The sequence below is a fragment of the Melanotaenia boesemani genome, chromosome 1, assembly GCF_017639745.1.
Source record: "Melanotaenia boesemani isolate fMelBoe1 chromosome 1, fMelBoe1.pri, whole genome shotgun sequence".
NCBI lineage: Eukaryota > Metazoa > Chordata > Actinopteri > Atheriniformes > Melanotaeniidae > Melanotaenia > Melanotaenia boesemani.
Genome location: NC_055682.1, coordinates 11124085 through 11150922, shown reverse-complemented (window position 1 = coordinate 11150922; position 26838 = coordinate 11124085). Strand labels below are relative to the sequence as shown.

General features: G+C 38.2%; 3 protein-coding genes across 11 annotated transcripts in view; all 3 read left to right on the top strand.

The window, feature by feature from the left end:
* myo9aa (myosin IXAa) overlaps nucleotides 1-6494 on the top strand; it is a 103229-nt gene extending 96735 nt beyond the window's left edge. For 3 of the 8 annotated variants that reach the window (XM_041981396.1, XM_041981562.1, XM_041981067.1), the window contains 14 exons: nucleotides 30-218; nucleotides 335-385; nucleotides 532-643; nucleotides 1352-1413; nucleotides 1626-1818; nucleotides 1922-2050; nucleotides 2192-2297; nucleotides 2395-2526; nucleotides 3070-3193; nucleotides 3304-3351; nucleotides 4009-4029; nucleotides 4256-4464; nucleotides 4671-4813; nucleotides 4895-6494. In XM_041981396.1, coding sequence (XP_041837330.1) covers nucleotides 30-218; nucleotides 335-385; nucleotides 532-643; nucleotides 1352-1413; nucleotides 1626-1818; nucleotides 1922-2050; nucleotides 2192-2297; nucleotides 2395-2526; nucleotides 3070-3193; nucleotides 3304-3351; nucleotides 4009-4029; nucleotides 4256-4464; nucleotides 4671-4813; nucleotides 4895-5394 — 2019 coding nt within the window. In that variant the 3' untranslated portion in view covers nucleotides 5395-6494. The remainder of the gene's footprint in view (nucleotides 1-29; nucleotides 219-334; nucleotides 386-531; nucleotides 644-1351; nucleotides 1414-1625; nucleotides 1819-1921; nucleotides 2051-2191; nucleotides 2298-2394; nucleotides 2527-3069; nucleotides 3194-3303; nucleotides 3352-4008; nucleotides 4030-4255; nucleotides 4465-4670; nucleotides 4814-4894) is intronic. The other 5 variants (XM_041981648.1, XM_041981481.1, XM_041981150.1 and 2 more) reach the window with 4 other exon arrangements.
* A 1884-nt stretch (nucleotides 6495-8378) lies between these two features.
* Nucleotides 8379-26838, top strand: part of scamp2l (secretory carrier membrane protein 2, like) — a 27376-nt gene continuing 8916 nt past the window's right edge. Inside the window, exons 1-9 of one of the 2 annotated variants that reach the window (XR_006009922.1) lie at nucleotides 8379-8547; nucleotides 9370-9447; nucleotides 9555-9641; nucleotides 13460-13589; nucleotides 13696-13824; nucleotides 13967-14126; nucleotides 16928-17029; nucleotides 17544-17661; nucleotides 20294-20692. Coding sequence is in view for 1 of the 2 variants with exons in the window: in XM_041981828.1 (XP_041837762.1) it covers nucleotides 8491-8547; nucleotides 9370-9447; nucleotides 9555-9641; nucleotides 13460-13589; nucleotides 13696-13824; nucleotides 13967-14126; nucleotides 16928-17029; nucleotides 17544-17661; nucleotides 20294-20449 (1017 nt within the window). In the remaining variant the exon portion in view is untranslated. Of the gene's footprint in view, nucleotides 8548-9369; nucleotides 9448-9554; nucleotides 9642-13459; nucleotides 13590-13695; nucleotides 13825-13966; nucleotides 14127-16927; nucleotides 17030-17543; nucleotides 17662-20293; nucleotides 22035-26838 lie in introns of those variants that run through there. The other variant, XM_041981828.1, reaches the window with a different exon arrangement.
* bbs4 (Bardet-Biedl syndrome 4) overlaps nucleotides 23094-26838 on the top strand; it is a 15891-nt gene continuing 12146 nt past the window's right edge. The window contains exons 1-2 of the mRNA XM_041981759.1: nucleotides 23094-23159; nucleotides 25388-25430. Coding sequence (XP_041837693.1) covers nucleotides 23133-23159; nucleotides 25388-25430 — 70 coding nt within the window. The 5' untranslated portion in view covers nucleotides 23094-23132. The remainder of the gene's footprint in view (nucleotides 23160-25387; nucleotides 25431-26838) is intronic.

Genomic DNA, 26838 nt, shown 5'->3' with positions numbered 1-26838 from the left:
ATTGTGACCCTTGTTGCCTTTCTTTACAGATGGATGATGGAAAGAGTATCCGTTACAAAGACCTCTGCGCTCTGTTTGAACACATCTTGGAAAAAACCATGCGGCAGGAGCAGAGGGACTGGAGGGAATCTCCCGTCAAAGTGTGGGTCAACACTTTTCAAGTTTTCATGGATGAGTTCATGTCTGAGTACAAACCTCTGGACTGTACGCTCAGCAAGGTAATAGTTTCTGTAGCAACGCTGAAGAAATATATTTGCATGTTGTTATTGTGTGTTGATGTTTTGTCAAACACACCTCTAAGTCTTTTTTTTTTTTTTTTTTTTTTTTACTGCAGCCTCTACCCAAACCTGAACGCAAAAAACAGAGGAAGAAGGACACAGATATTGTAAGTCAGACCTGAAAAGTGGATGGTACCAGATTAAATGCCTTCCTCTTTGCAAGACATTAAAAATACATAAATAAGAAAGAAAGAAATGTGTTTAGACTGTCTTCTGTTTGTAAAGCAATCCTGTGCTCTGCTGCTCTCTGCAGGTTGAGGAGCATAACGGCCACATTTTTAAGTCCACCCAGTACAGCATCCCAACATACTGTGAATACTGCTCATCTCTCATTTGGATGATGGATCGTGCTTGTGTGTGCAAATGTAAGTATGTGTATACAAAATGTCTAATTGGCAATTTAAATACAAGGAGAGTGTCACACAGATCTGATGTTGTTCAGGAAAGTTATTCTTATACAAAAGTTCAGTTTTTGACAATTTAAATTAAATTTTATATGGAAGTCATTTGTTTTTGTTATTTAGCAAGAAAAAAATGAAGAAATCTAAAACTTAAACTGTATGTGGTGTTCACAGGAGGAAAAACCTGTGGAACATCAGACGTGTGCATAAATTAATTAGCTGTTACGTAAAAAAAAAAAAAAAATTTTAAAAAACTCCTTCTAACCAATTTTAAACACACACAAACACCTCTGTCCTCTACACTGACATTCGTGTAAACTTGAACACACGAACACATACACACTGCGTTTCTGTGGCTGAGACGTGTCCAGCCAGGGCCTCTTCGATCGAGCCCTGCCTCCCTCCCCCTCTCCGTCCTCAGCCCTAATCAGATTGTTTTCAACTGGACTCATGGGGTCTGCGGCTCCGTCTCTCCTCTCCACAGATTTCGCCACACAGTTTAGCCTTTATTCACACAGGATGTTTCCTTCATGCCAGCCAATACCACTTTGGTTTCTCAAGCCATAAACAGATTTTGCTTTTGTCACAACTTCTGCTGAATAATGAGGAGGCACTGTCTTTCTGTGGATAATGGAAATGACCTGTTTGATCTCTCTGGCTGTGTTCATCCAGTGTGCCGGTACGCCTGCCACAGAAAGTGCTGCCAGAAGACGACCACCAAATGCAGTAAGAAGGTGAGTCGGCCATATTGCATACTCTTACAATAATGTCCCGTGATATTAATCATGTTACTTTGGTGTTAATGCACAGTTGTTCGTGTTTGGAATGATCTTTTTTTTTTAAAAAGAAAAACAATACTAAATGGGCTGAGAATGTTTTTTTAAAGGAACACTTCAACATATTTTATGCATCATGTCCACATATTTGTGTTTGTGTCTGTGAGCAGTTTGATCCAGAGCTTTCCTCCAGACAGTTCGGAGTGGATGTTTCTCGTCTAACCAATGACGAGAGGACAGTTCCTCTGGTGGTGGAGAAGCTAATTAACTACATCGAGATGCATGGCCTCTACACCGAAGGAATTTACAGAAAATCTGGTTCCACCAACAAAATTAAGGAGCTCAAACTCGGCCTGGACACAGGTCAATTGGCTTCTGTTAAAGCTATTAATCATCACTGAGAAAGGATCAAATCTGATCACTAATTGTCGTGTGGTTCGTCTGCACTCTCCCTGTGACCATGCAGATGTAGACAACATGAATCTGGACGACTACAACATCCATGTCATTGCCAGTGTTTTCAAGCAGTGGCTGAGAGACCTGCCGAATCCCCTGATGACATTCGAGCTATATGAGGAGTTTATACGTGCCATGGGTGAGTGCTCAGCATCACGTATCCAACACTGTTGTTTTCACATTCTTAAGCTGGATATTCTGTCCACAGTAACTTCAGTGACAACATATTTGCTTGCTGCAGCAGTGAATGGTGACTTGTTTTGTGTGAATGTCGCCTCAGGTTTGCAGGATAAAAAGGAGATGATCAGAGGAGTATATTCAGTTATCGATCAGCTCAGCAGAACCCATCTAAACACTCTGGAACGCCTCGTATTTCATCTTGTCAGGTGAAGTTCAGATTTAAACTTTTAATTTGGATTTATGCATCAAACTGTTATTTTTCCTTTGTGATCAAATATTCTAACACTGAACTTTTTCTTTTAGGATTGCACTGCAAGAGGAGACAAACCGTATGTCAGCTAATGCTTTGGCTATAGTTTTTGCTCCCTGCATCCTCCGGCGTCCTGACACCATCGATCCACTGCAGAGCGTCCAGGACATCAGCAAAACAACGTCGTAAGAATATACTTCGTGCCTTTCAAAGAAAAAAAATCAGTTCCTTTGCCTGAGTGAGTGGGAAGTGTGGGCAGCAAATTTCAGTGGGGACATGCATGACCAAGAGAAATTGGAGCGGATGTTCAATTAAATTAATTCATTTCATGTGAGAACAGTAAACTAACTTTTTACTATCAGGTTTAGTAAGATTTTTAGGCAAAAGGAGGACAAATTTGAACAGATTTTTGACTGGGAGGAGAAAATGGTGATGCTTAGTGGAGTTTTGTTTTTGTCTAAATGCCCAGAGCATAACATACACCATGGTATTAATTTTTTTAAAACACTGTTCAGTTCTGTTTACTGTGCTGCAGATTCCCCCAACCAATTGTGGATAAAATTAATAGCATGAGCACATAATTTTTGTTGGGAACAACTAATCTCAGGGAAAGAACAAGGCTCATATTGTATTTTCTAAATAAGGCTGTATGAACTCATCATTTTGCTGTGGAATTAAGTACTTTCAGTAAATTTGAAGTAGTTTTGTCTCTTGTTATCCTTCTTTAGGTGTGTAGAACTTATCATTTGTGAACAGATGAATAAATACAAAGTGCGACTAAAGGACATCAGCACACTGGAGTTTGCTGAGAATAAGGCCAAGTGCAGACTAACCCACATTCGACGGTCAATGGTAAGCTCAGACATGACTCAGCCCTCCTAACTATCAACATTTCCTCCTTTTTTAACAGCTTCTTCCCACCTCCCCAAAGTCCTCCCTAACATGTTTTTTCCTTTACCCAGAGACCAGTACTAATAGCTGTTAGATTTATGAACATAGTGAACACTATGGTATGTATACCAATGCAGTGGATCACATCCACAAACCCTTCATTCATTGTTGTGGTGCAGATTAGTCTCACCGCCTCAGATGTTAACATTCGTCTCCTCCGTTCCTAAAGCATGTGTCACCACTTCAATTTTCTGTTTGTTTGTTGGACTATTTTCTGTAACTGTCTCTTGTGTCGGAAATTAAGGACGTTATGCAATCATGCAGTCGCCTCTGATTAGATTTTCCTAATGCTATGTGAAGTGTGGAACATACAAAGCAAACATTTTCAGCATTGTCTGTGTTTAGAGTTAAAGAATGAAAACATTTTCAGATTTTCAGCAAACAGGGAACTCTGATCCTTTTCCTTGTTTGTATAAAGAATGGAAAACAAGAAAAGTGGCATGTAATTTTATTTTTGTCATGGCTTCTTCTGGAAAAACTGAACAGATATTATAATTTGCTTCTGCGTCTTTTGGGCATTTATTAATCCTTCATAGAATTTTTCCCTGAACAAATGTCATATTAGCAGGACAAAACAGTGGTAATGTTACTGTTTGCTGTTAGAGAACCAAAAAGGGACCATTAAAAGTAGCAAGTCAGCTACTTATTAGTGCAGATTTTAAATGTAGTGTTGCTGATATTTCTACTCTTTTTTTGTTTGTTACTTTTGCTAAAAGCAGCCAAATGCAGCTAAAAAGGTAAATGTAATGTTGTGTTTGTCTGCTATTGTGTTTGATCTGTGCAGCTGTACTCACTGTGGTTCAGTTACTGCATGTGCAAGTGGGTAACTGTTTGCTAGAGGTGGCAGGGTGTGTTGTATGTGATGGCATTTCCTCTTGTGATGATCAGCTGGTGTTTTATCTAGTGCATTAGTCATATTTACTTTGGTGTGAAGGAAGTATGTACTGTTGGTTTTCTTCTCAGGGAAAAGGTCATGTACAGCGATTAAGCTACCACACGCCTTCACCTCCAGTCAGTCCCCGGCTGCCGCCTGTGGCTGATGCTGTGAGGGAAGAGAGCGGCAGTGAAGAGGGAGCGGAGTCGTTCAGCGACGTCTCTGAGCATCAGCAGGCGGCCATGCAGCAGGAGGAGAGAGTATTGGCAGAGCAAATTGAAAATCTACAGAAAGAGAAGTACTTAAAATGTTCTATCAGCATATAAGACCAATATCAGATTTGGAAAAAGTAGCATTTGTGTGTGTGTGTGTGTGTGTGTGTGTGTGTGTGTGTGTGTGTGTGTGTGTGTGTGTGTGTGTGTGTGTGTGTGTGTGTGTGTGTGTATTATTAATGGCCACATTCTTCAGCTTGTTTCCTAATGTGGATAATGTGTCACTTCATAGAGAGGAGTTGACTTTTGAGATGCTGACTCTGGAGCCCCGAGCATCAGATGATGAGACCTTGGAGTCCGAGGCCTCTATTGGTACAGCTGACAGCTCTGAAAACCTCAATGTGGACTCTGAAGAAACTATTTCTGACTTTTCCGGTATGTTGTTATACAGCACATAAAAGCTTTAATAATAATAATAAAAATACATATTTGACATGTCTGTCCATCTTATTTCAGAGAGGGGTCCAATCTTGACTTCTGCATGGCCTCGCAAATCCGATGGAAAGAGCCCCCGACGCCGCACTCACCGCCGGCAACCTGACTGCCTGGATTCTGTAGACTCTTGTTCTACTGTTTCCCCCTACTCTTCCTCATCACACTTCCACCCGTCTTCCATGTCCTCTTCTGCCACCACTCGGCGGTTTCGTTTCCACTCCAAGTCTCCTGTCGCGGGCTCAGCTCCAACTCAGCCTCAGACCCAGGCTCTGAACGCATCTCAGGCACCTCGATCTGACGGCTTGGACAGCAGCTCCACTGCAGAGCAGGAAGGCGCGTATGATGAAAGGCCTCTGTTTACCAGCCGCGGCACCTACAATCCAGAGAAGGGCAAACAGAAATTGAAAGGAGCCAGACATTCAACGCCTAGGCACTCGAGAGATGGCAGTGGCCACAGCAGAGACCCTCCAGACATACCACAGCACCTGGTTTTGTACGGCAGTAATGAATTCATGGTATGAAGGACATTTGGACACAAAATCACTTCTTGTCCAGATCCCAGGGCAAGCATATACGTACTCAGCAGGAGGTTAAATTGTCAAAGCCCTCTTGCTTAGCCTGTCTTTGTCAAAGCCTGTGTAAAGGTGTCCCAAGTGCCATGTACAGTGCTTCCTCCTCCAGAGGGTGGAGGAGGAGTTTGGCAGGGACAGCCATCAGTGGAAGGGCTCCTCTGCTGTGGACTTAACTGCCACCTATGCTCTCACAGTGCCTTGGCAGATCTTTCCTCAGCACCAAGAGGAGATCCACTGAGCGGAAGGACGGGGAAAAGGGAATGTTGGAATACACGGAAGACCACTCAACATCAGGGAATGTTGCAGAGCTGGAAAGCTGAAGCAGTGTACAACAGCAAACGGAGAAGAAACCAGGCGCCGTCAGGCTTCATAGATGTTACAATGGACTTAAAACTCAGAATTAGCTGCTTTATTAGTTTACAGGTTATAACAATCAGTGTAAGCAGTGGATGCTCTGTTATTACAATTTTCCCTTATTTAATGAATTTTATTGTCACAGAAATTCTTTATAGCATATAATATACAGATATATGTACAAAGCCGGAACACCAGCCTGTGCTGGGGAGTTGAAGTCTTTTTGTTTTTTTTTTCTTGAGTATCTTTGACAGAGATGGTCGGATATGGGCAGCGGATGCTACATTTGTGTGTGTGCATGTACCCAAGCGCCCATGTGTGGCTGTATGTATGTGTATGAAAGAAAAAACCACTTGTGTTTTAAGTTTGTGCTGCTTTTTTTTTTTCTTTCCCTGACAAGGGAAATTCTGCCATCAAAGGGACCAAGCCAGCTGGTGTGTATTCCAGCCAAGGGGATCCCAGCTCTTTAAGGATGTTGGACACAAATAAGATTCCTGCATTCTCTTGCTTGACAGTCATACAACAGTTGTAATGTACAATACAGTTCATGTGTACAGCCTAGCGGACATATGCCATTCAGTCCTTGAGATCTGTTGTTACCCACCCACTCTCAAAGCCAACCTTTCTGTCTGTCTCTTAAGTCTTTGCTTAATAGCAACCGAGCAAGAACATAAAATCATTTTGTCTTGTCATTATTAACGAGTCTTTTTTATCTTTTATTATAATTGTTGTCAAGTGGATTTCTTAATATTTCCTGCTTTTAGCCAGTCTTCATAATTGTTAGCGTTCACATTAAAATTCTGTTTAATTCTGTTACTATGAAAGTAAAAGACAAATGCTTCTTTTAATAGCAGAAACATGTTTATAGTGATACAACTAAAAATAATCTATCCCACTTTTAATTGCAGCTGATCTACATAAAGAATCTGATATCATGGCAAGTCAGAAATGGCAATCCATCAATGAATAATTCATAATGCATTATGCATAATTGGTTATTGATAAATGGTTATGCTACTTCTCTTAAAAATTTTGTGCATAAGCAATAATAAGTGCACAAGAGTTTTGCTACTATGGCTGGAAAATTACAGTGGCTAATGTTAGCAAATTCAGTATCGAGTAACTGCCATAATTGGGATTACTGGATAATTTGCCAACTTATGCCTATTGTCATGCTTTCTGCACTGCATTTTTGCATTTACTGCTATTCTACAGTCGTCAACACAGAGACAACAGTTTAATAAAAAATTGTAAACGCTTATCTTAAGACAGAGGATTTGAAGATGTCCTCTCTTGAACATTAGAATTGATCTTAAGACTTTTATTCTGCCCATTGTCGTAAATGTCATAAAGCATTTCACAGTATTTGATAATTGTGGGTTTACTGTTAAAGTGTTGGAGGCTTCGAGCCTTTTGGGTTTTAAGCCTTTCCTCCTTTGTGGAAATTGTTATTTCTGTTGGATAGATGTATAATTTCCTATGTACTTTTTCTGTCACTGGTCAGTTGTGCAGGCTCTTCTTGTATCCTGAGTAGCTGATGAATCTGCAAGAGTTGAAGTTCCCCAAGACAATGTACAGAAATGAAACCTATATTTTAGGATGCGTTTCCTTCTAATGAAAACAGAAATTTACTTAAGTCAAATGATTTCACCCCTCTTGCAGTGCTAAGAGGGCATTTATATTTTCTGTCACTAAGTGCATAGATACGTTTGACCATTAGAGTAAAAAATAGCTATTTAATTAACTGTAAATGGATTTTAGCTTTTTTGGACTAACAATAAAACCAATCCAAGCATAATAGATGATGAAATGTGCTTAAGTCAAAGGATGTCTGAATAGGTATTTTCCAAATGTACTGCTTTATATTTTTATTAGACTTTGCGACATGTTTTTGTGAGTTTTGCTCAGTTTATTCATTACTATTTATAAAATAATATTTAACTAGTAAAGAAGTAACTAGAAGCACTTAGAGCACAGACCTCCGCCAAGCTATTGTATTTATTTATTTTTGCCAATGAATGTTTTAGTTAGACGCTCTAAAGGCAAAATTATCCCTATATCCCCATAGTAAAGAATCCTTTTAAAAATCCTGGACCCAGGCGGTGATCCGAATCACCCCCAAAATCATCACTTGTCCTCATTCTACTTATGATTTCCTGATAATTTTAATCGAAATCTGTCCATAACTTTTTCAGTTATCTTGCTAACAGACAGACAGATAAACGTACGCTGTCAGATACACGACATCTGCCTTGGTGGATGTCATAATTATATAATAAAGCAGCCCAGTAAAACGTATTCACATATTCCTGTTGGACCTGTTTGTAATTGCCAATTTTCCGACAGCTCCTAAAGGCAACATACAGTCTTGTAGCATAGACTCACTTTTTAAATCCTAAGCTAGACTTCCATCATAGACTGCTTTTCATTTTAAGACAAACATGAGCGGTCAGGGCAGACTGTCACGAGAATCTAACATTTGTAACCAATTCACATTTTTTCTAAAAATAAAGGTGGACTAATTGATTAGAAGTGACTCGGGGCGACCTCTGGTGACGCAGCCTACCTATCAAACCACGCGTGCGCAGACGCCCGCTGTCACGCAACACCATTCGCCACCACCGCCGCGGCTGGGGAGACGGGAGTAGGTAAACTGGGTTTTATTTCACAGAAAATAAACTTTTCTCCATCATGTCGGGATTTGACAGCAACCCGTTCGCTAGCCCAGTGGACGTTAACCCTTTCCAGGTGAGAATGGCCTGTTTTGTATTTTTTTAAATCGACTTTGAAGCAGCTTCTTTGTGTATAAAGTGAAGGCTGAACAAGATAAGCTGCAACAAAAACCTGTTTGGTTGGTTGCTGGGTTTGGTCTCAGTGTTTCCTCGCTAACAATCGTCGCTAATATGAAGTATGACACGTATTAGGTTATTAATAGACTGCTTTATGAATTTTACACAAAACTAAATTTAGGCTGTGTTTGGCCTCACCTGCGCAGGTGAACAGACCCACGAACAGGTGCGCGCTGGTTTTCAGTCAACATCGGTAATGGCTACTTACGCCATAAACTAGCCTGGCTTGTATGCTAGTCTTGAATTGATAGGGCTCCTTTTAACGTAAGTTTTCAGGGATTTGTTTTTTAGTATTTTAGCGGTTGCTGTAGTTGGTCCTCTGGGGGCGGGTTGTTTGTATATTTCCCATCCTGCTTTATGCCTTTGTACCGTGAGTTAAATGTATTTTATCATGTGAGATTCTCCCTGTACCAAATTCATGAAGTGTATGTGTTTTACTGCAAAACCTGGGGCCATTATTAATTCCGCCCAACACACGTTACAGGATATTTTACATACCTAAAGCCTTTAGAAATTTGGTGAATGAATACATATTTGTTGAGATACTTACTTAAATATAAGCACATTAAACTTGATTACAACTAGTACTGTTTTTCAGTTGATATAAGAGTACAGCACAACTCGTCTATAGTTAATATAGTCTGAGACGATTTGGCATGCCAGTGCTTCTTCTGGACTGCTGAAGTGCTCTTCAGCACACAGTGTTTGATGTCTCTTTCAGGATGCTTCAGTCACACAAGCCACCAGCGGAGCCGCTGAAAGCCTCAGGGAGTACAACCCATTCTCTGCACCTGAGATGGTGAGTTTTAAGCTTTTTAATTCTACTAATGTGACACACACTGAAATTTTAACACTGAGATGCAATTTAGTTATTTATAAAGAGGTATTTCTTTAATAATTTCAAAGGGAAACCACTCTGGAACAACCATCCCCATCACTGCTGCCTCCTCCCAACCAGCCGTGCTGCAGACCTCTGTAGAGCAGAGCGCAAAAGTGAGTTGAATACACAAATTTAAATAAGTAAACTAGTACTTAATATCTAAAGCTAATATAGATGTTTATTTTTTTTAAAGTATCAGATAACTATGCCTGCACTGACACTAAATATTCTGGAAATTACTTGGTGGCAATGGAAGTGATTTTGACATCCGTATTTGGATGGAGTAACCAGACGTGCAGCAAAGCCGCTCTCCCAGACAAATGATAGTTTTCCCAAACTAACCTTAAATTCAGTACTTTAGAATTCATAAATAAAGGAAGGAAGACGGAGCAATATGGGGCAGAAAAAAAGAAAGAAAGAAAAAAAAAAAAAAAAAAACCAACCCTGATCAAGGAGGAGATTGATGACATAAAAAAATCACTGGACTTTCTCTCAGAGGAAGTTTCTACTTTGAGAATGCAGCAAAAAAAACATCTCAATTCTGGTTGAAGTGGTGAAGGTGCTCCATATGCAAAATGCAGAGAAGGACAAGCGGTTTGCCTACCTCGAAAGTCGGATTGCGGCCCTCGAACAAAATACCAGAATGAATGATATTGTCATCACTGGACTAGGTCTTATGTGAGGGCAGTGACAGCAGGCAGCATCTGACGTTGAGCTGGATACAAGCTCAACCGGGCAACAAGTGGCATAGTTTCTGCAGTCAAAAGGGATCGCTCTGGATTACAGCCAGGGTGAAGCTTGCCACCCGCTCCCCCGAAGAAACAACAATGACAAGCCAGCTATTACACTGCGCTTTGTTAACAGGAAGAACAAGGGTGCACTCCTAAAACAGAGCAGGATGCTCAGAGGCACAGATGTTTACATTCATGAACATCTGATGAAGATCAACGCAGATATCGCAAAAAAAGCACGTTACCTGAGGAGACTGAAAAAAATCCAGAGTACATGGACTAGAAACTGCAAGATTTTTATCAAACTTAATGAATCATCAGAAGAGGCCAAGATACTGATGGTGAGGAGCTGGAATGAGTATCCTCATCACAAAAATAGATTAGATTGGATTTGGAACTGAGTGAATGTAACAGTACAAACACAAACATAAGGCTCAGTGATGGACACATTCTGCGTGGAGTGATAAAGGACGGGTAACGCAATGAATACAGGAAAATGATCAACATGAAGTGACATTATTTGAATACAGTGAAAGAAGTACATTGGACATAAAACATGATATCGATCCAGATAATTACTTCTTGTCAACCTGAAACAACACATGCTATTACTATGAAAACGATCAGTACAATAGTAACATTATAGCAAAGGATAAATGATCAATAATTCGCTTCAATAGTTGAAGTTTATATACAAACGTTAATAGCATCAGGGATTATCTATGCACATTTCAGCATCCATTTAATTTAAGCGCTATTTCTGAAACCTGGATTACAAATGAAAAGGGAATGAATCTTGGATCCAGGGCCGGGTGGTGACTACATGGATAAACTAATAGAAAGGAATCCCCACTCAATGTTTTTGAAAGCAGTTGAGGAAAATGAAATTGTTAACATAGTAAATAAGTGTGCCAATAAAACATCTACAGACCACAATGGTATTGATATGGTATTAGTTAAGCAGGTTATTGAGGGGATATCAAAGCCAAAAACACATATTTGTTTTTTTAAACTGGCACATTTCCAAACCAGATGAAATTTGAAATCTTGTTCCAGCATAACTGGGCACCAGTCCACAAAGGTCCATAAAGACCTGGATGAGCGAGTTTGGTTTGGATGAACTTGATTGGCCAGCTAATGCTCAGCTGCCTTGACTGGCAATATAGTGTACATAGCAGACTGGTCTCCAGATAATTGAAAACCCTAAACAGGTAGGAGAAATCTCTCTGTTCATCCAGTGGTCCATCCATCCGTCCATCCATCCATCCATACATATTAACACTACCGTTCAAAAGTTTGGGGTCACTTCCCTATTGAATCCCATGGCAAAGTGACCCCAAACTTTTGAACGGTAGCGTACATACATACGTACCCAAAAGAGCCCTTTTGCTTGTTTGTATATGTATGTGCGTATATTGGATCTATTTATATATTTAATTTATTTTTACCTCTGCCAAGGTGGATGTCATATATTTGGCAACCTTGGTTTGTCTGTCTGTCAGCAACATAACTCCAAAAATTATGGACAGATTTTTATTAAATTTTCAGGAAATCCCGAAGATTTATAAGATTTATAAAGGAACAAATGGTTAGATTTTAGGGGTGATACGGATCACTGCCTGGATCCAGGAATTTTTAAAAATGATTCTTTACTTCAAACAAAACATAATGCCCACAGTCACTGGCAAAAAAGAAAAGAAAAAAAAATACAATGGGTTGGTGGAGGCCTGTGTTCTCTGAGTGCCTAATTTAAAATTTAGGTGCAGTTTGTCTAGACATCAGCTATTTATGTTAGCAAATCCTGTTTTAAAGCAAGTAAATTTAGTTTAAGAGTACCCAAAATTAAGGTTATTTAGCTCTACATGAACATCACATGAGTTCTTTAATGATTTAAAACCCAAAGGGTTACACTTTTCTTAATATATAACAGTTTCATTCACATCAGTGATGGTTTGTAAGGTGAGCTGCATGTGCCACGTGCCCTAGCTGGACTTGAATGAATGGCCGTGCTTGTGCAGTATATGTATGTGCAACTAAGGTGTAATCTTCTGCAGTACTTAATGTACTTTAACTACAGACTCTCTGTAAACAAAGTCTAACTAATGCTATCAGCTTTTGAAACTGTCAACATCGCACTGCTGTTATTGTTGGAAATGAACTTGTCTATTTTTGTTGCTGAAATTACCTAGCATGTTAACAAAAAAAGGAAAGTCCACTTAAAGTATTAAGCAACATTTTTGTTGTCAAAGGGTAAAGATAAGCCAGTAAGGCATGGTTTAAAACCAATACCAAACAAATTAGGTCTAGATCGAGAGTTTTATAAAAATGAGGATTTCACAAATCTGAATTTCATTTAAACTCTTGTTTACCTAATTGGTTTGTACACAATGGATGTCTTTTTTTTGGCCTGGTCTGACCTGGAATAGGGCAGTAAAATTAAAGATTTTGTTTCAGTTTGCATTCTCTCAAATTAAATATTTTACAAATACTAATCTGTATTTCAAACATATAACGGTATCTAATTGTTAATTCAAGCTTAAGTCTTAGAAATGTGAATTTAAGGTTTTTAAAACCATTATTCAAAATATGGTCCAATAATTCCCATTTTCTAATTGTATTTTTATTTTGAGTACACGTCCATGTTGTCATACACTACTAATATAATTTGAAATTAAACCATTACATTTGACACTTTAATAGTTGCTCTTTGTAATTGGTAGTGCTGTGGAAAGCATTGTCAAAGTTGTGGTACATAGCCGTGTGTAAAGTCACTCAGTAATCTGCTTCCTAGAAAATACCAAAGGGCTTCTGGGCTGTTGATATTTTTCTAATTGCATTTTCTAAGTTTAATAACTTTTGACTTCTTATGATACATGAATTCTGACCAAAAAAATGTATTTTAAAATTACTCTTCAGTATCTGTTGTCAGTTGAAATTAGGCAAAAGCATTACCCGAGTTTTATGTCATTCTAAAATTAGAAAGCAATAATTAAAAATTAAAATCTGAGGAGAATTTCCCCTGCAGGAAATAGTCTTTTGAAGCTGAATTGGGAGAGGTTGGGAGCATTTTTGAAAGTAGTACGGTTCATGAATTTCTCATCAGAGACTGGCTCAGAGGCAAAGTGCAGCAGGGAGTTGTACTGATGCAATGCCAATGCTGAACTCAGTGTTAAGTTTACAGTTTCTCCATCATCCATCAGGCTTCTGCAGCAGCTGCTCAGGCTAACCTGATCAAACAGCAGGAGGAACTAGAAAGGAAAGCAGCTGAGCTGGAGCAAAAGGAGCAGGAGATGCAGAACAAAACCACAAGCAGAGCACAGAACAGTGGAGGTCAGTTCAGCTAATGTTTGAAATAGTTGCATGTGAAATATGTTGTGTGTATCTCTACTAAAAGCCAATACTTAAAATGAACCCAGTTGTGAAATGTATCTTTCAGCTAAAGAGAACAACTGGCCACCTCTTCCAAATTTCTTCCCTGTGAATCCCTGCTTCTACCAGGATTTTGAAGAGGAAATCCCAGAGGAATATCGCAGAATCTGCAAGAGAATGTACTACCTCTGGATGTGTAAGTAACCTCTTTCGTGCTATTTTCTTGCACAATAATCTTGAAAGGGTCTGAGAGTCTTTTGTATTTAAACACATCTGGCTCTTTTTAAAACAGATGTTTTCCAATAATTCTACCTCTGGTTTCTTGTGTATCACCTCAGTCCACAGTTCCACTCTCTTCCTCAACGTGCTGGCCTGCCTGGCTTATTTCACTGCAGACTCTCAGTACGGTGTAGACTTCGGTCTCTCCATCCTTTGGTTCATCCTTTTTACTCCTGTGTCCTTCATCTGCTGGTACAGGCCTGTCTACAAAGCTTTCAGGTACATACTGAACTACATGTAACTCTTTGTCTTCCACAAGTGGTTAAAATAGACCTATACCAGGGGTGCCCAAGTCCGGTCCTCGAGATCTACCTGAATCAAATGACTGGCTTGTTACCAGGCCTCTGCAGAGATGAATGACATGCAGATGACATCTAATTCAAGTGTGTTGGAGAAGGCTTGCATCTAAAAGTTGCAAGACGGTAGATCTCGAGGACCGAACTTGGGCACCCCTGACCTATACTAATGGATTGCCAGTGATTTATTTACTTACTTTTTTCCTCTTATAAAACTTTGTGAGCACACTTAAACTTCAGTTATACAAGAGAAGTTGGAAGAGGTAAAACTGGATTTATTATCTTTGTTTCAAAAATAGCAAAATGCAGCAATTTTTCTGCTTACAGTTGAGTGCTTTGACTCCAGCACAGAAGGGTTAACTCAAAGATATATGTCCCTTTCACACTAATACCCAGTTAGCCCAGCCCGACATCACCTCTCCCAGTTTGTAGGTGCTCCCATCAGGTTTTTCCTGGGGTGAGTAGATACATTTGTAGCACATACCCCGTCAGGGTTCTGAAGGTGCGGAGCCGGGCCGAAAATCGTCGCCTGTTGAAAGGCCACTTTTGGCCAGAATTTGACATCATGGGATTAGTCATGATAGTGACTTCTGACCCCACCATTTTTAAAACAACATTGGCATTAAACCAAGCAGCACATAAATCATGAGCTTGTTGTCCTCCATTGTTTTTCCGTGTGTCATAAACAAATGACTTAAGAATACTTACTAGGCACCTTGCTAAGACGACCCTGCCCACACACTGAACGCAGCCTCCTCTATTGTAATGGGAACAATCGAAGCCGGGTTGTTGTGGTGTTAGGTGAAGGTTATATATGGATGTATATCATAAGCATATATAGATGATTACTGAGATGCAGCAAATTATAAATGCTCTCTTGATTCATTTTTGTGAATTGTGTGCAGATATATGATTGTAACTTCAAATACTTTTCCATTTAGGGGCAAATGATGAAACACTGAGTGAAGAAATGCAATTAATTAATGGGCTAGCATGCTGGAGCAGTTCAAGTAGCATGATCCACTCTCTGTGCCATTTATGAAAATGATGAGTAGGTCCAGCTGATTCTGATTTTGCAGCAAAAAAAAAAAAAACTTGTTCAAAGAGCTCATTGTTGGCTGTGTTTGCAGGAGCTTCAGTCTCGACTGCTCATCTGGGTTGTGTTTTTAAAAAGATCTGTGACAAATTAACCTCTCCAGTGAGATCCATTAAACTTGTGGTTGAACGTGCACATTTAATGGCCTCATTTATTAATGCAGTCTGTAAGTTAAACCAGAGGAACAAATTATCCACATGTTAAACTGGATAAATCCTTAATTTGAAAGTTTAGTAGTCCAAATACCTTAGCCTGACCAGATTCCAATATTTGGCAAAAAAAAAATCTCCGATAACCGTTTAATCAGCTGATTAAATTTAAAAAGCTATGTATGAATCAAATAGCTTATTTTTAACTTATTTTATGTTGAATTTGCATTGTGAATTTTTCTTTCTATGGAGCATGCATTAATACAGTTAACAGTTGTACTGATTAATTTATCTTTAGATTTAGACCATAGGTGTATTGTATATAGAAGGTATATAATGAGTGAACTTACTGGCAAAACATTATTTATGCTGCCCTTTGATGCCCTTTAATGTTAAATCACGTTTCTCTACTCCCTTATTTTCTTTGCGATGAAGTTATGATCATATGAACCATAATAAAACCAGAGGCACTTTTCTCAGATGTCAAAACATGTCAACAGAATTGCATTTTAAACATATAAAGGTCACAAATAGTCTGACACTTATGTTACTCCACAACAACACACAGTAAAGCTAAGTACACCATTTAATTTGAATCAAGGAGACATCTAAAACCTGCAGGATTTTGGCCCTCAAGGACCGGAGCTGGACATCCCTGCTTTACAGCATTTACTATTTTATAAATAGTTAAGAATATATCAGTGTTTAATCAGCAAAACTCCAGCAGATTATGATTATTTTGAAAAGGGCCGATTTTAATTGGTCGGCCAATCAATCTGCTTTACCAAAAAACAAACACTTGTCTGCAGAGATTTGGGATAAAGTGATAAGGTCTAAGGAGTTATCCTTCTTGAGTGCACATCAAAGGAATGGTAAAGATCTGATAAGAGACAATATAAGGTCAAAAAAGAAAATAACATCCTCTAGCTCTGCCTTTGTAGTTTTAATCTTTTAAAATATTAATAATACAAATGTGGGCAATGAAAAAGCTGCTCCTTAAAACAGACAAAATTGTCATACATATAAACATCTGTGAAGGAATCTGAATGGATAAACTTGTTCAGATGACAAGTCACTTATAGCCTTGCAGAATTGCAGATCTGAAAAGCACAAATAAGCTTTAGAGGTGAGGATCACAGCAGATCAATGCAAAGCTATTCTGGGTAATGGCCTTTATCTGGATACGGAACAGTTCTATCCAGAGTTGTTGCTCCCAGGATAATGGTCATTCTACACATGAAGAATAAGGGTTCACTTAATGGTTTGGTAATGAAATTATTGAATTCTACACACTGCTGTGGCTTCAGTCACCAGATCGCAACCCACCCACCTGAATCATGGTTTAGTTTCTTGTAGAGTCATCGCTGTGAAGCTGTTCCAGGGACATGTGATTGCTAAGTAACTTCCTAAAGATTGTAATGTAGCTTTTTTTTCGTCAGCTATCTGTATTAATTTTTTTTTTCTGTTTCTCCTCTGCAGGTCTGACAGCTCCTTCAGCTTCTTTTTCTTCTTTTTTGTTTTTTTCTTTCAAGTGGCAGTATACATTATCCAAACAGTGGGGATTCCCAAGTGGGGAAACAGGTCAGTAGAAATGAAAGAATAACTTCCATGTTGACAGAAAGTCTAAAGCTGCTGTGTGGACAGATACTCGCTGGCAACAGCAGGATTCTGTGTTCGTCAGTATGAATGTGCATGCTGCTGTGGGTAGATGCATGGGGGATTCACAGCTTTGTGATTCTGTGTCTATTCTTCCTTTGGATCTTCTCTCTTGCATTTCTTTGACAGATTCCTGTTGACCTAACTTGTCTGGGTTGCTGCTTTGTAAGTGTGTGGAACTTTTCTCTTTAGATTTTCTTTCTCAATATATAAAACATATCAAGGTTTTAAAAAGCATCTTTTTATGTGTAACTTTTTAAAATCCTCACGCATGTTGAGTGGTCATTGAGGGCAAGCAAGGGTGTTGGCTCATTTGTCCTTAAACCTGTAAATTTAACACAATTTCCCTGCTGAAAACATTTATTGGAGTGTGTACTCACTTAAGAGACAACCAAAAATAACTTATGCTTATTTGTTTGTATGTTTCTGGTTTTGACAGTGGATGGATCTCAGCAATCAGCATGATACCTAAAAACTTGGCAGTTGCTGTGGTTATGATGGTAGTGGCTGGTTTTTTCACTGTTAACGCTGTCCTGGCTGTCATCCTACTGAAAATGGTGTGTATATGTACAACTTCTCTTACATGCTTCATGCTTTGTAGTTTTATATCAGGCAGTATAGTTATAATAAATCATGTTCAATAATGCTAACTTAAATTTAGTAGTTATAGGCGATGTGGCCTCTAAGTAATCTTGCAATATTTTTTTGTCTTTATCCTGATACATGATACATATCTTGATGTTTTAAAATCTTTAAAACGTAGTGTAAATGTTGAATTCAACATAATCATGCATGTAAACACACCAGAAGGATTTAAGTAAACTTTTTTTAAAAGGGAAAATCACAATTAAGTAAAATTTAGCAAACCTTTTATTTAGAACCACAGACCTCCTCTCACAAGCTTTTAAAAAACTTTTATTTTGCATCAGATCGCAACAGAAGTCATTTAAAAGGGTAGTGCACTGAAAAATGTGTTTTTTAAGCTGTAAACAACACAGTATTACTTAATTTTGATGAAAACACCCATACTTATGGACTAATTTGTTTTTTTTAATTCATTTTAAAAAACCAGGGTAAAACCAGGTTTTTCACGCATATGAATGTGGAAATGGTGTAGATTTGCTAGTTTCAGACTTCTATTCTTTAACAGAGTTTCTGATGAAATATTCCTGCAATGGGACGGATTTGTGCTTTTGAGGGGTGTAAAAGTAACACCAGACTTTATTCTTTACCTGCTGATCCTCATCTGGCGACATGCAGCCGCTCAAATCAATGCAGCAGCAACTTACAGCGGCACTTCCTCCAGCTGCCACAACCTGCCGCGAGTCTCCACAGCTTTCCAGAGCTGATGGAGCTGCATACAGGCCAGCGTAACAGCGCTAACGGCTCAGACTGATACGGTTCAGGACCATCTTGTTCATGTGTACCTGAGGAGATTCAGGAAGGAAAAAGTCTTCCACCTCAAAGGCCGCTCTGTGGCGTAGGTGCTTGACACGCCCACTCTCTGCTCCCTGATCACACCACACCTCCTGCAGGCATTTTTAAAATTTCACAGTGGGTGGAGTTACGCAAAAAGTAGAGGGTGTAGTTACATTTTAAAGGTACATTTCCTCTAGAACAGATTAAATTTTGACCTTTTATTATAAAAACTAAACAGTCTGATGTTCGTTATCTTATTTAAACAACATGTCATCACAACTTGTCTACATGCTGCATGCACACACAGGTGAGCTACACCTCCAAGAGCGGACAGAGCGCATGTTGGAAATTACATTGCAACTACCACCTGAAAAACAGACAAATTATCCATGTTTTTAAGTGCTCCCGGGGTGGAAACACTCGCTCTCCTGCGAGAAGCAGGTGGTAGAGGAGAAGCAGGTGGAGGAGTTCTCCTGCTCCTGTATAATAAGAACTGGATGTCCATCACTGGAACGTGCACAGCTGAACAATCAGAATCTCCTCGTCATTGTGGTCATTTCTAAGGCATTATTATGGCTTAAAAAGGACGTCTCACAGTCAGCTTCTATCTCAACGCTCTTAAACAAGCTTGATGCGAGTACTACATGTCTCCACATCTCCTTCCTGTCTCTCCTAAAACAACAGCGTGGATGTGCTTAGGAGAGTTTTCGGGATGGATGGGAAGTTGGCTTCCTGTCATCAGAGCGTCTTCGGGTTTGTGTTCATTAGAGAGAGAGAATGAGAGTAGGTGTGTGTTTAAATTATCTTTTTTTGTTTTAATATGCAAACATTATTTAATTATGTAAACACTGTGCTACTCCTCTTTGAAAACTGTGTATAAATAAAATTTTATTTGATAGCCATTTTATAAATCACATATAAAACGTCTTGGGATACAGCAAATATATTCTATCACCCACCCTCCCAGCCTCTGTATGCTGAATGTTTACAGTCAAATTTAAGACAACTTTGACTTAACTAAACTTTTAACTTTCATTTCAACTCACTGAAGATGCATAGAGACCAAAGAGAGAAACAGAAGAATCAAAGAGCGAAACAAGAAATTTAGGTGAAAAGTTTTACTGAGCATCAGAGAAGACACAAAGATCTGGAAACTGTTGAATGATTCAGAAACTCAGCCTTTACCCACGAGAAATTCTTGTTTGGTTTTATTCTCAGTAGGACCAGTAAATGGTGGAATTTAATAAATCATGTCCTACATTCATGTGAAAATGTTTAAACTGCATATTGATAGCTGCCCTGAATTATTATGAAATGTGGAGATAAAATTTTCCTCCTAACAAATGCTGTTTTCAGATGGTTTGTAGCAGAGTGGGAGGGGGGCAGGTACTTTTATATTATACAAGCTGGTGATTTGATGAGGCATTTTGCAACTTTCATGAATAAACCTTAATCAGTTCCAGGCATAACAAGTGAGTTAATACAAGCTGCTCTTCCATGATCACACCTAAGCCTTTCCATAGCTGCCAGTGCAGGATGCTAAATTTTTTGTTTTTTCCACACATGGAAGTCTGCAGCCTTTAGGGATGGGGTCTCTTAAATGTGATCTTCTGATTTTAAGGGCCAGTTGGACTGTAAACAATGAGCTCCCTGACAGACCAACTTCAGAAGAACATCAACAGAGATGGCACAGACTTGAAAATCACAGATTCATCAGAGTTGACTGGATTTGATTTGGTTGAAAAGTTTTTTACTTTTCTCTCTTTCCAGGTGCATGGCAAGTACAGAAGGACAGGTGCCAGTTTCACCAAAGCTCAGCAGGAGTTTTCCCAAGGGGTCATAACCAACCGAAGCTTCCAGAATGCTGCCGCAAGCGCTGCCACCTCTGCTGCTCAGGGAGCCTTTGGCAGGAGCCAAGGGAATTAGAGTGCTCCTATGTACTCAGTGCCTCAGGCCAGTATCCTGACCAGCATACAAGGTGAGCCATGCCCCAACATTATTCAGTAGTCTTAAGGGGCTTTAGGTTGTTTTTAGGAAAACAGCCAAAAACAATTAGTAAGTAATCAAAAATTCTGCCTTGTGAGGTTTCCCCATTCTCCACTTCGAAACTATACATTGAAAGAGACTTTGGAAACATACAGAATTAAAATAAGTGAGGAGTCATGTTTGGTACTGGTTGAATTGTTGACCTCCTTTCAGTGCACAGCACATCTGACATTCAGATTATCAGAAGTTATTTTGGGAAAAGTACTGAAGGAAATAAAAGCAACACATTCTAAACAAGAGGTCGGTGTGGTTTTATTCAAATTCTGTCATTAAAGATGCTGGAGAGAATTTTTTTTACATGAACTCTTCATTTATTAAAATCATACAGAGGCCTTGAAGAATAAACTCTCTGGATCATATCAAAAGCAATACTAGACATAAAAATGTTTTCCCATCAGTGAATGATGAGGCCACATAATGTCCCTCACCTTTATAGCAACATGATTTAGAATAACAAGTGTATACTGCATACTACATACCAAGTGTGTGTATGTATGTATGTATATATATATATATATATGCATGCATGCAACTCTACTGGATGGGCTGATGAAGGTGATGGGATGAAGGTCTGTCTTGGTTCTGTTTTAATCAGTTGAATGAATTTGGATGAAGTGAGGTTTAAAAGGTAAATGAAGATTTCCTTGTAAGGGGAGAGGTGTTGCATTTAAATCATGTTGAGTTTGGAAGAGGAGCATTTTTTTCCACAGAGTCTACCTGTAATTACAAATGAAGTCATGCATGTTTGATGCAACATTACTGACATAGACTTTAGGTGTATAAGTGCATTAATGAGCTGAAAGAACACTATACTTATACTGTACATAAGTGTTGCAGATAGTTGTTATTACTTGTTGGGTATTGTTATTTTCAAGTTTGTACATGTAAATATATCTGACTTAATGTTACTGTAACACTGAATTATGTTTAGATGTCAACATCAGTTCCTTGAAGAGGATATCAATTGTGTGGGGATTTGAGTGTCTGCTCTGATTGTGACTTTATAGAAATATTTGTATTATGGTGAAGTTTTGTCATGATCAGAATGTATATTAAGATTAATTGTAAATATTTGACTTATTTAAAACTTATTTACTGGATGGATATTTGTCGAGAATTGGTTTTCAGTCAGAATATTAAATAAAATGTTCAAAATTTGATTTCATTATATTCTGGTAAGACTCAGTCATGCTGTACATCTTGAGTGTGTTAATTACATGATGGATAACAAGGTCCTTGTAATTTAGACTTGGAAGGTTTTAACTCCGTGTAGTATCATATTATGTCTGTCAAGTCTTCTGATTATGTCAGGTAAATTGTAAGCATGTTTTTGTTTGTAACTTTTCATTACTTTGATTTATTTTCCTACTTAACTGTTGACATCTCATTGGCAAATGAATTACAATGATGACCTTGATCTTAACTGTGGGTTGTATGTGAATAAACTTTACCTAATTAAATTCTCCATGTTAAGTCGTCTGACTTCTGTGTCTGCAGACTAAGGTTTTGTTAATTTGCCCTCCCATGGGAGATTCATCACAACTTTGACATTGTTTCATAGGCTGTATAACCACATTCAGGGCCATAAGGTTTATTTGAAATAAACATTCAAATGTGTATCACCAAAATGTAAGTATTTCACTCAATGTAATATTGTTTTGCAATTCCTGGCCACCATACATATTACTCGGAAACCTATCATTATTGACCATACCAAATATCTTCAAACTTTTATCTTGGTGTCTGTAACCATTGCTTGCATCCATCCATTAATCCATCCATCCATCCATCTATCTGCCTGCCTGCCTAATCTATAATCTAATATATATATATATATATATATATATATATATATATATATATATATATATATATATATATATTAATATTATAATTTATTACATAACACAAATATATTAATCTTGAAACTGCTCATTATGATTTTAAGTTTGTAGTTTAAGTTGAATTGTACATTTAAACGTTGTAGCTGACAACAGATTGGACTGGAGGATATCAAATTTAAGTGTATTTTGAACTAAGAGCAAATAAAATTTGAATTTGCTGGGTCGTGAAATCGATTTAGTTATTAATCAACTCAGTGATACAGACCTAACATGTCTGCATCTAACTGATGTTAGATGTTAGTTTAGCAGTCTTAGATAATTTGCTGTCAAGGTGATTTAAATCATTGATGGTGATTACAGTTAAATAGTCATTTTTGAGGGCAGTTATTTCACTTTTTGCTACTCCTGACAGAGTGGTAAACAACTTCAGCTTTAACTAAGGCTGACTGCCTGGTCTTGAGCAGGCTAGGTGCACAGAATAAATCTAGATGGTAATTTATGTTTTACTGCTTTTGTGAAACCAAAATCAAGGATAAATTCAGCCAAGAAATCCTAGATTAACCCCTTAGCTTAGTTTCGTGACCAGCCCTCTGGGTACACCCGACGCGACTTTACAACTTCATACCACCTACCTGCATGTTACCACATGATTGGGCCGTACACGTCCGAGGTCTACAGTTGTATCCATAGCAACAGTTTCTACTGTTGATCATCCCAAGATGGCCGACGAGGAGAAAACCACAGCGGTGAGTGCAAAGCCAAATCCAGTCACCGTTTTGTTTTAGTAAACATTAACACACCACTATACGGAGTGACAGTTTATTCTTCGTGATTAAAGTAACACTGTCTTTGAGCAAGGCGTGTGTGTTACACTTATTTGAAGGTCTGTTAGCTGTGTGGCGGGTAGGGGCTAAGTTGATTAAGCTACAGCTAACTATAACTTAACTGTCTAATCTTCCTCATCCCACGCCAAACTAAAACCTGAGGAGGGCAAATATCTCACAGGCAACACTAGCATAAATGCAACGGTATCATAATGTATGGCTGACTACCGTTTTAGCCCACGCATTGTACCGTAACGTTGGTAATCAGCTCTGTTGTTAAACAGCTACACTATTAGTTGTATGACTGCGATAATAAATCCCTTAACGTCTGTGGTGTAATGAAATATCGAGAACAAGCTATCAAAACATTGTTTCCCAAAGCCACCCACAAGTTATTAAAATTAGAAGCTATGCTAAGCAAATGGGATTACGCATGTGCACGAGTACTTAAACAGAGTGCTTAGGGTCCTGTTAATGCACAGCAATGGACTAGCTGCAAGGAGCCTATTAATTCGTTAAGCTGTGGCCTATACGTGACCAAACTGCAGATGAAAATGAGATAGCTTCATAAACATACCTCAGTCAGTTCACTCAGGCTGTCACACCTACATTCTTCAAGTTTGCATCTGACTCCATTTTATATACATATTCGAATATGAGAGCTTTGAGAGCCATTTAAAGTTGATTGTATGTCAAACTGAGGAACAGAGCTATTACACACAATAGTGTTTTGAAAGGACTAGAGATGTAATCAAAGGTTAAACTGGATTTTGTGAAATGATGGACCTTATCCAGAAAAGCTGTGGTCAATACCTTCAGTAAAACTCCTTTGAATATGCCAACACCCCTGTTCCAGAGGACAGAAACATGTGAGGGCACTTAGTCAAGTAAACTTTATTTAGCACCTTTAAAAACAACATATGTCGACCAAAGTGCTGTACAACTAAGAGTGATAACATAGAAATAAGAACAATTGGGGACCTAAATAATAAAACTGATATAAAAGAAATAAAAGACTATAAAAAACACAAGCATTAAACAGTTAGCAAAAATGCCAAAGCTTGGTCTGGTTTAAAAGCAAGAGAGTAAAAAATAAGTCTAAACAAGATTTTAAAAAGTCCACAGTTGGTTAGATCTTAATATGAATGGGGAGGCTGTACCACAATTTGGGCCTGGACCTCTGGGACAACAAAAGTGACTGGTCAGCAGATCTCAACATTAGCGCGAGGTATTAAAAGATCAGTGAGATAAGAATGGGCTAGTTCATTTAATAATATGCCCTAAAATGGTCCCTTTCAAATACACCTTTCCTATTCATTGGTTCTACAGCTCAACAACCCCCCCCCCCCCCCCCCCCCCCCCACCTTTTTTTTTTTTTTTTTTTTTTTTTTTAAATAAATAAATTGAACTGAATCGTGTTTCTGGTGTTGTGTGTCTCACTGGATTACATTTCATAGCACAAGCACACATTATACTGTTAACTTAGGATATTTTGCCAGTGAGGCATACCACTGAAAAATGATGTTTTTTAATAAAATTTGTATTGTTAGATCAAACATACACTTACATGTAGCCAAGTTTTTGGTCAGAAAGGCTTTGTCTGTGATCAGAAGCTTGGGTATTGCCTCAGTAAATAAATGTTGCACAAAACAGTACAGTTAAATAAGTTTGCCCTGATTATTAATTCATGGTGAAAAAATCTTCATGTGATGGTGAAATGAAAATCTGATGTTGAGTTAAGATGATGAGTACAAAAAATGTAGGAAATTTGACAAACCTGTGGGTCATACGTAGTTATACCTTCAAAAGTATGTTAAGCATTCAGTCACAGTTTTTGTGGGTCCTTTTATGGTTAAAATCAGCTGCAGCATTTGTACAGCATACAGTCCCAGTTCATCTGTAGAGCTGTATTATCTAACATAACAATGTTATTTTTTTACTTTCTGTTCAACTTTGTATGACATTATGAACACACTCCTTCTACAAACATTCCAGTTTGTCCACTTACATTTCCTGTTAGCCTTTGAGGGTGTGGCAGACTGCTTTTGGTGGGGCCTGCTGTGCATAATATCCAAGTAATATTCAGCATGATATCAAGACAATTTTGCTATAAAGTGTTTGACTCCTGTCATGTTTAATTTATGTTTCAGCTCCCAGTTTCTTCTGAAGCCAAGAAACGCCGTGCACCAAAAGGTACAGCCACACAGCTGCAATTAATTTAACCAAAAGATTTATTACAACAGCTGCTTTTGCAGCACACTTTTTTGTCATTAAATGTATGTTTTTTAATTGTGAGTTTATGAGCGTTTTGGTAACACTGAAAATAAAAGACTTTAGAACCGACTGGCCTGCAGATGTCACCCTCACTCTGCAAACAGCTGCTAAGCCATGTTAAAGATGTCTCATGCAGTGAGGAATGTTTATAGTACTTTGAAGCTATTTTGTCAACTTCATTGCATCTTAATATCACAATAATCCCTTTATCCTATAGATCCTGTAGATTAAGCCTTTCCTTTGTGTTATTTTATACAGCGTTGTAATTATAACTTCCAGTCCTAAAGAAGCAGTTGATTACATGCTGTGATATGGTATTGTATTTCCCCTGCAGTCATGGTATACATGGCATGGAAGTCCTTACTGGAGTGTACATAATATAATTTTGAAGCACCAATTCAAACTAAAATGTGTTTAAAAAAAAAGGTGACTGAATGATGGTTAGTAAAACAAAATGATTTAATTTGTAGTGGAGGTAAACAGTGAACTCAAACTGGACAGGAGGATGTGGGGGTAATGGCTCTCCAGAGAAAATGTTTTTTAAAAAAGGTGACTTTAGGTGAATTTGGGGTTAACCAAATTGACTGCAATACCACAGTTGTTATACTATTACAATCTGTTCCTTATGGTGTAAGTGTACACAAAGGTAATACATCATTAAATGACTTCTCCGCTATATTTCAAAGTTTAACATTGTACTGTTTACCGAACAACTTTACTTACAAGTTACTTTTTACATTAAAAACTTACACATTGGAAGTGAAGCTGAAAAATTTTGTTTTATTTAGCAACCTAAATGCAAACTATTTGTAAAGATAATCTTAAGTAATTGTATTTGATTTAAGAATACAAAATCCTCTTAGTTTAAATATGCAAATTTTTTGCGTTTCAAGTTTGGCCAAAGAAAAATTGTGATTTTTTTTACCTTAGAGATGATTGAGAAAATAATCATCAGATTTATGAAACTAAGCATTACTGACAGCCTGACATGTAATAATTTATAGCTCCACCTGCCAGAATTATAGTAATGAAATAATTCTTTTATACATAACATTTGCATGTGTGATAATGCTGGCTGCAGTAATGATAATAATGATAATGTATCAGTTATTATTTAAATGACATAAGTTAGCGAGGATGTGTGCAGTTTATTCTGATAGGATGAGCAGCGCTTTATGACCAAGGACAAAATAGCTGTTGACCAATCACAAAAACAAACCATACCAGTTAAAATTCATCAAGTCATTAGGCATCAGATGCAGAGTGCATCAAACCGTTTTAGTTTTTTATGCTTTTTGACTAAGCGTTGTCATTTGTTTCACTTAAA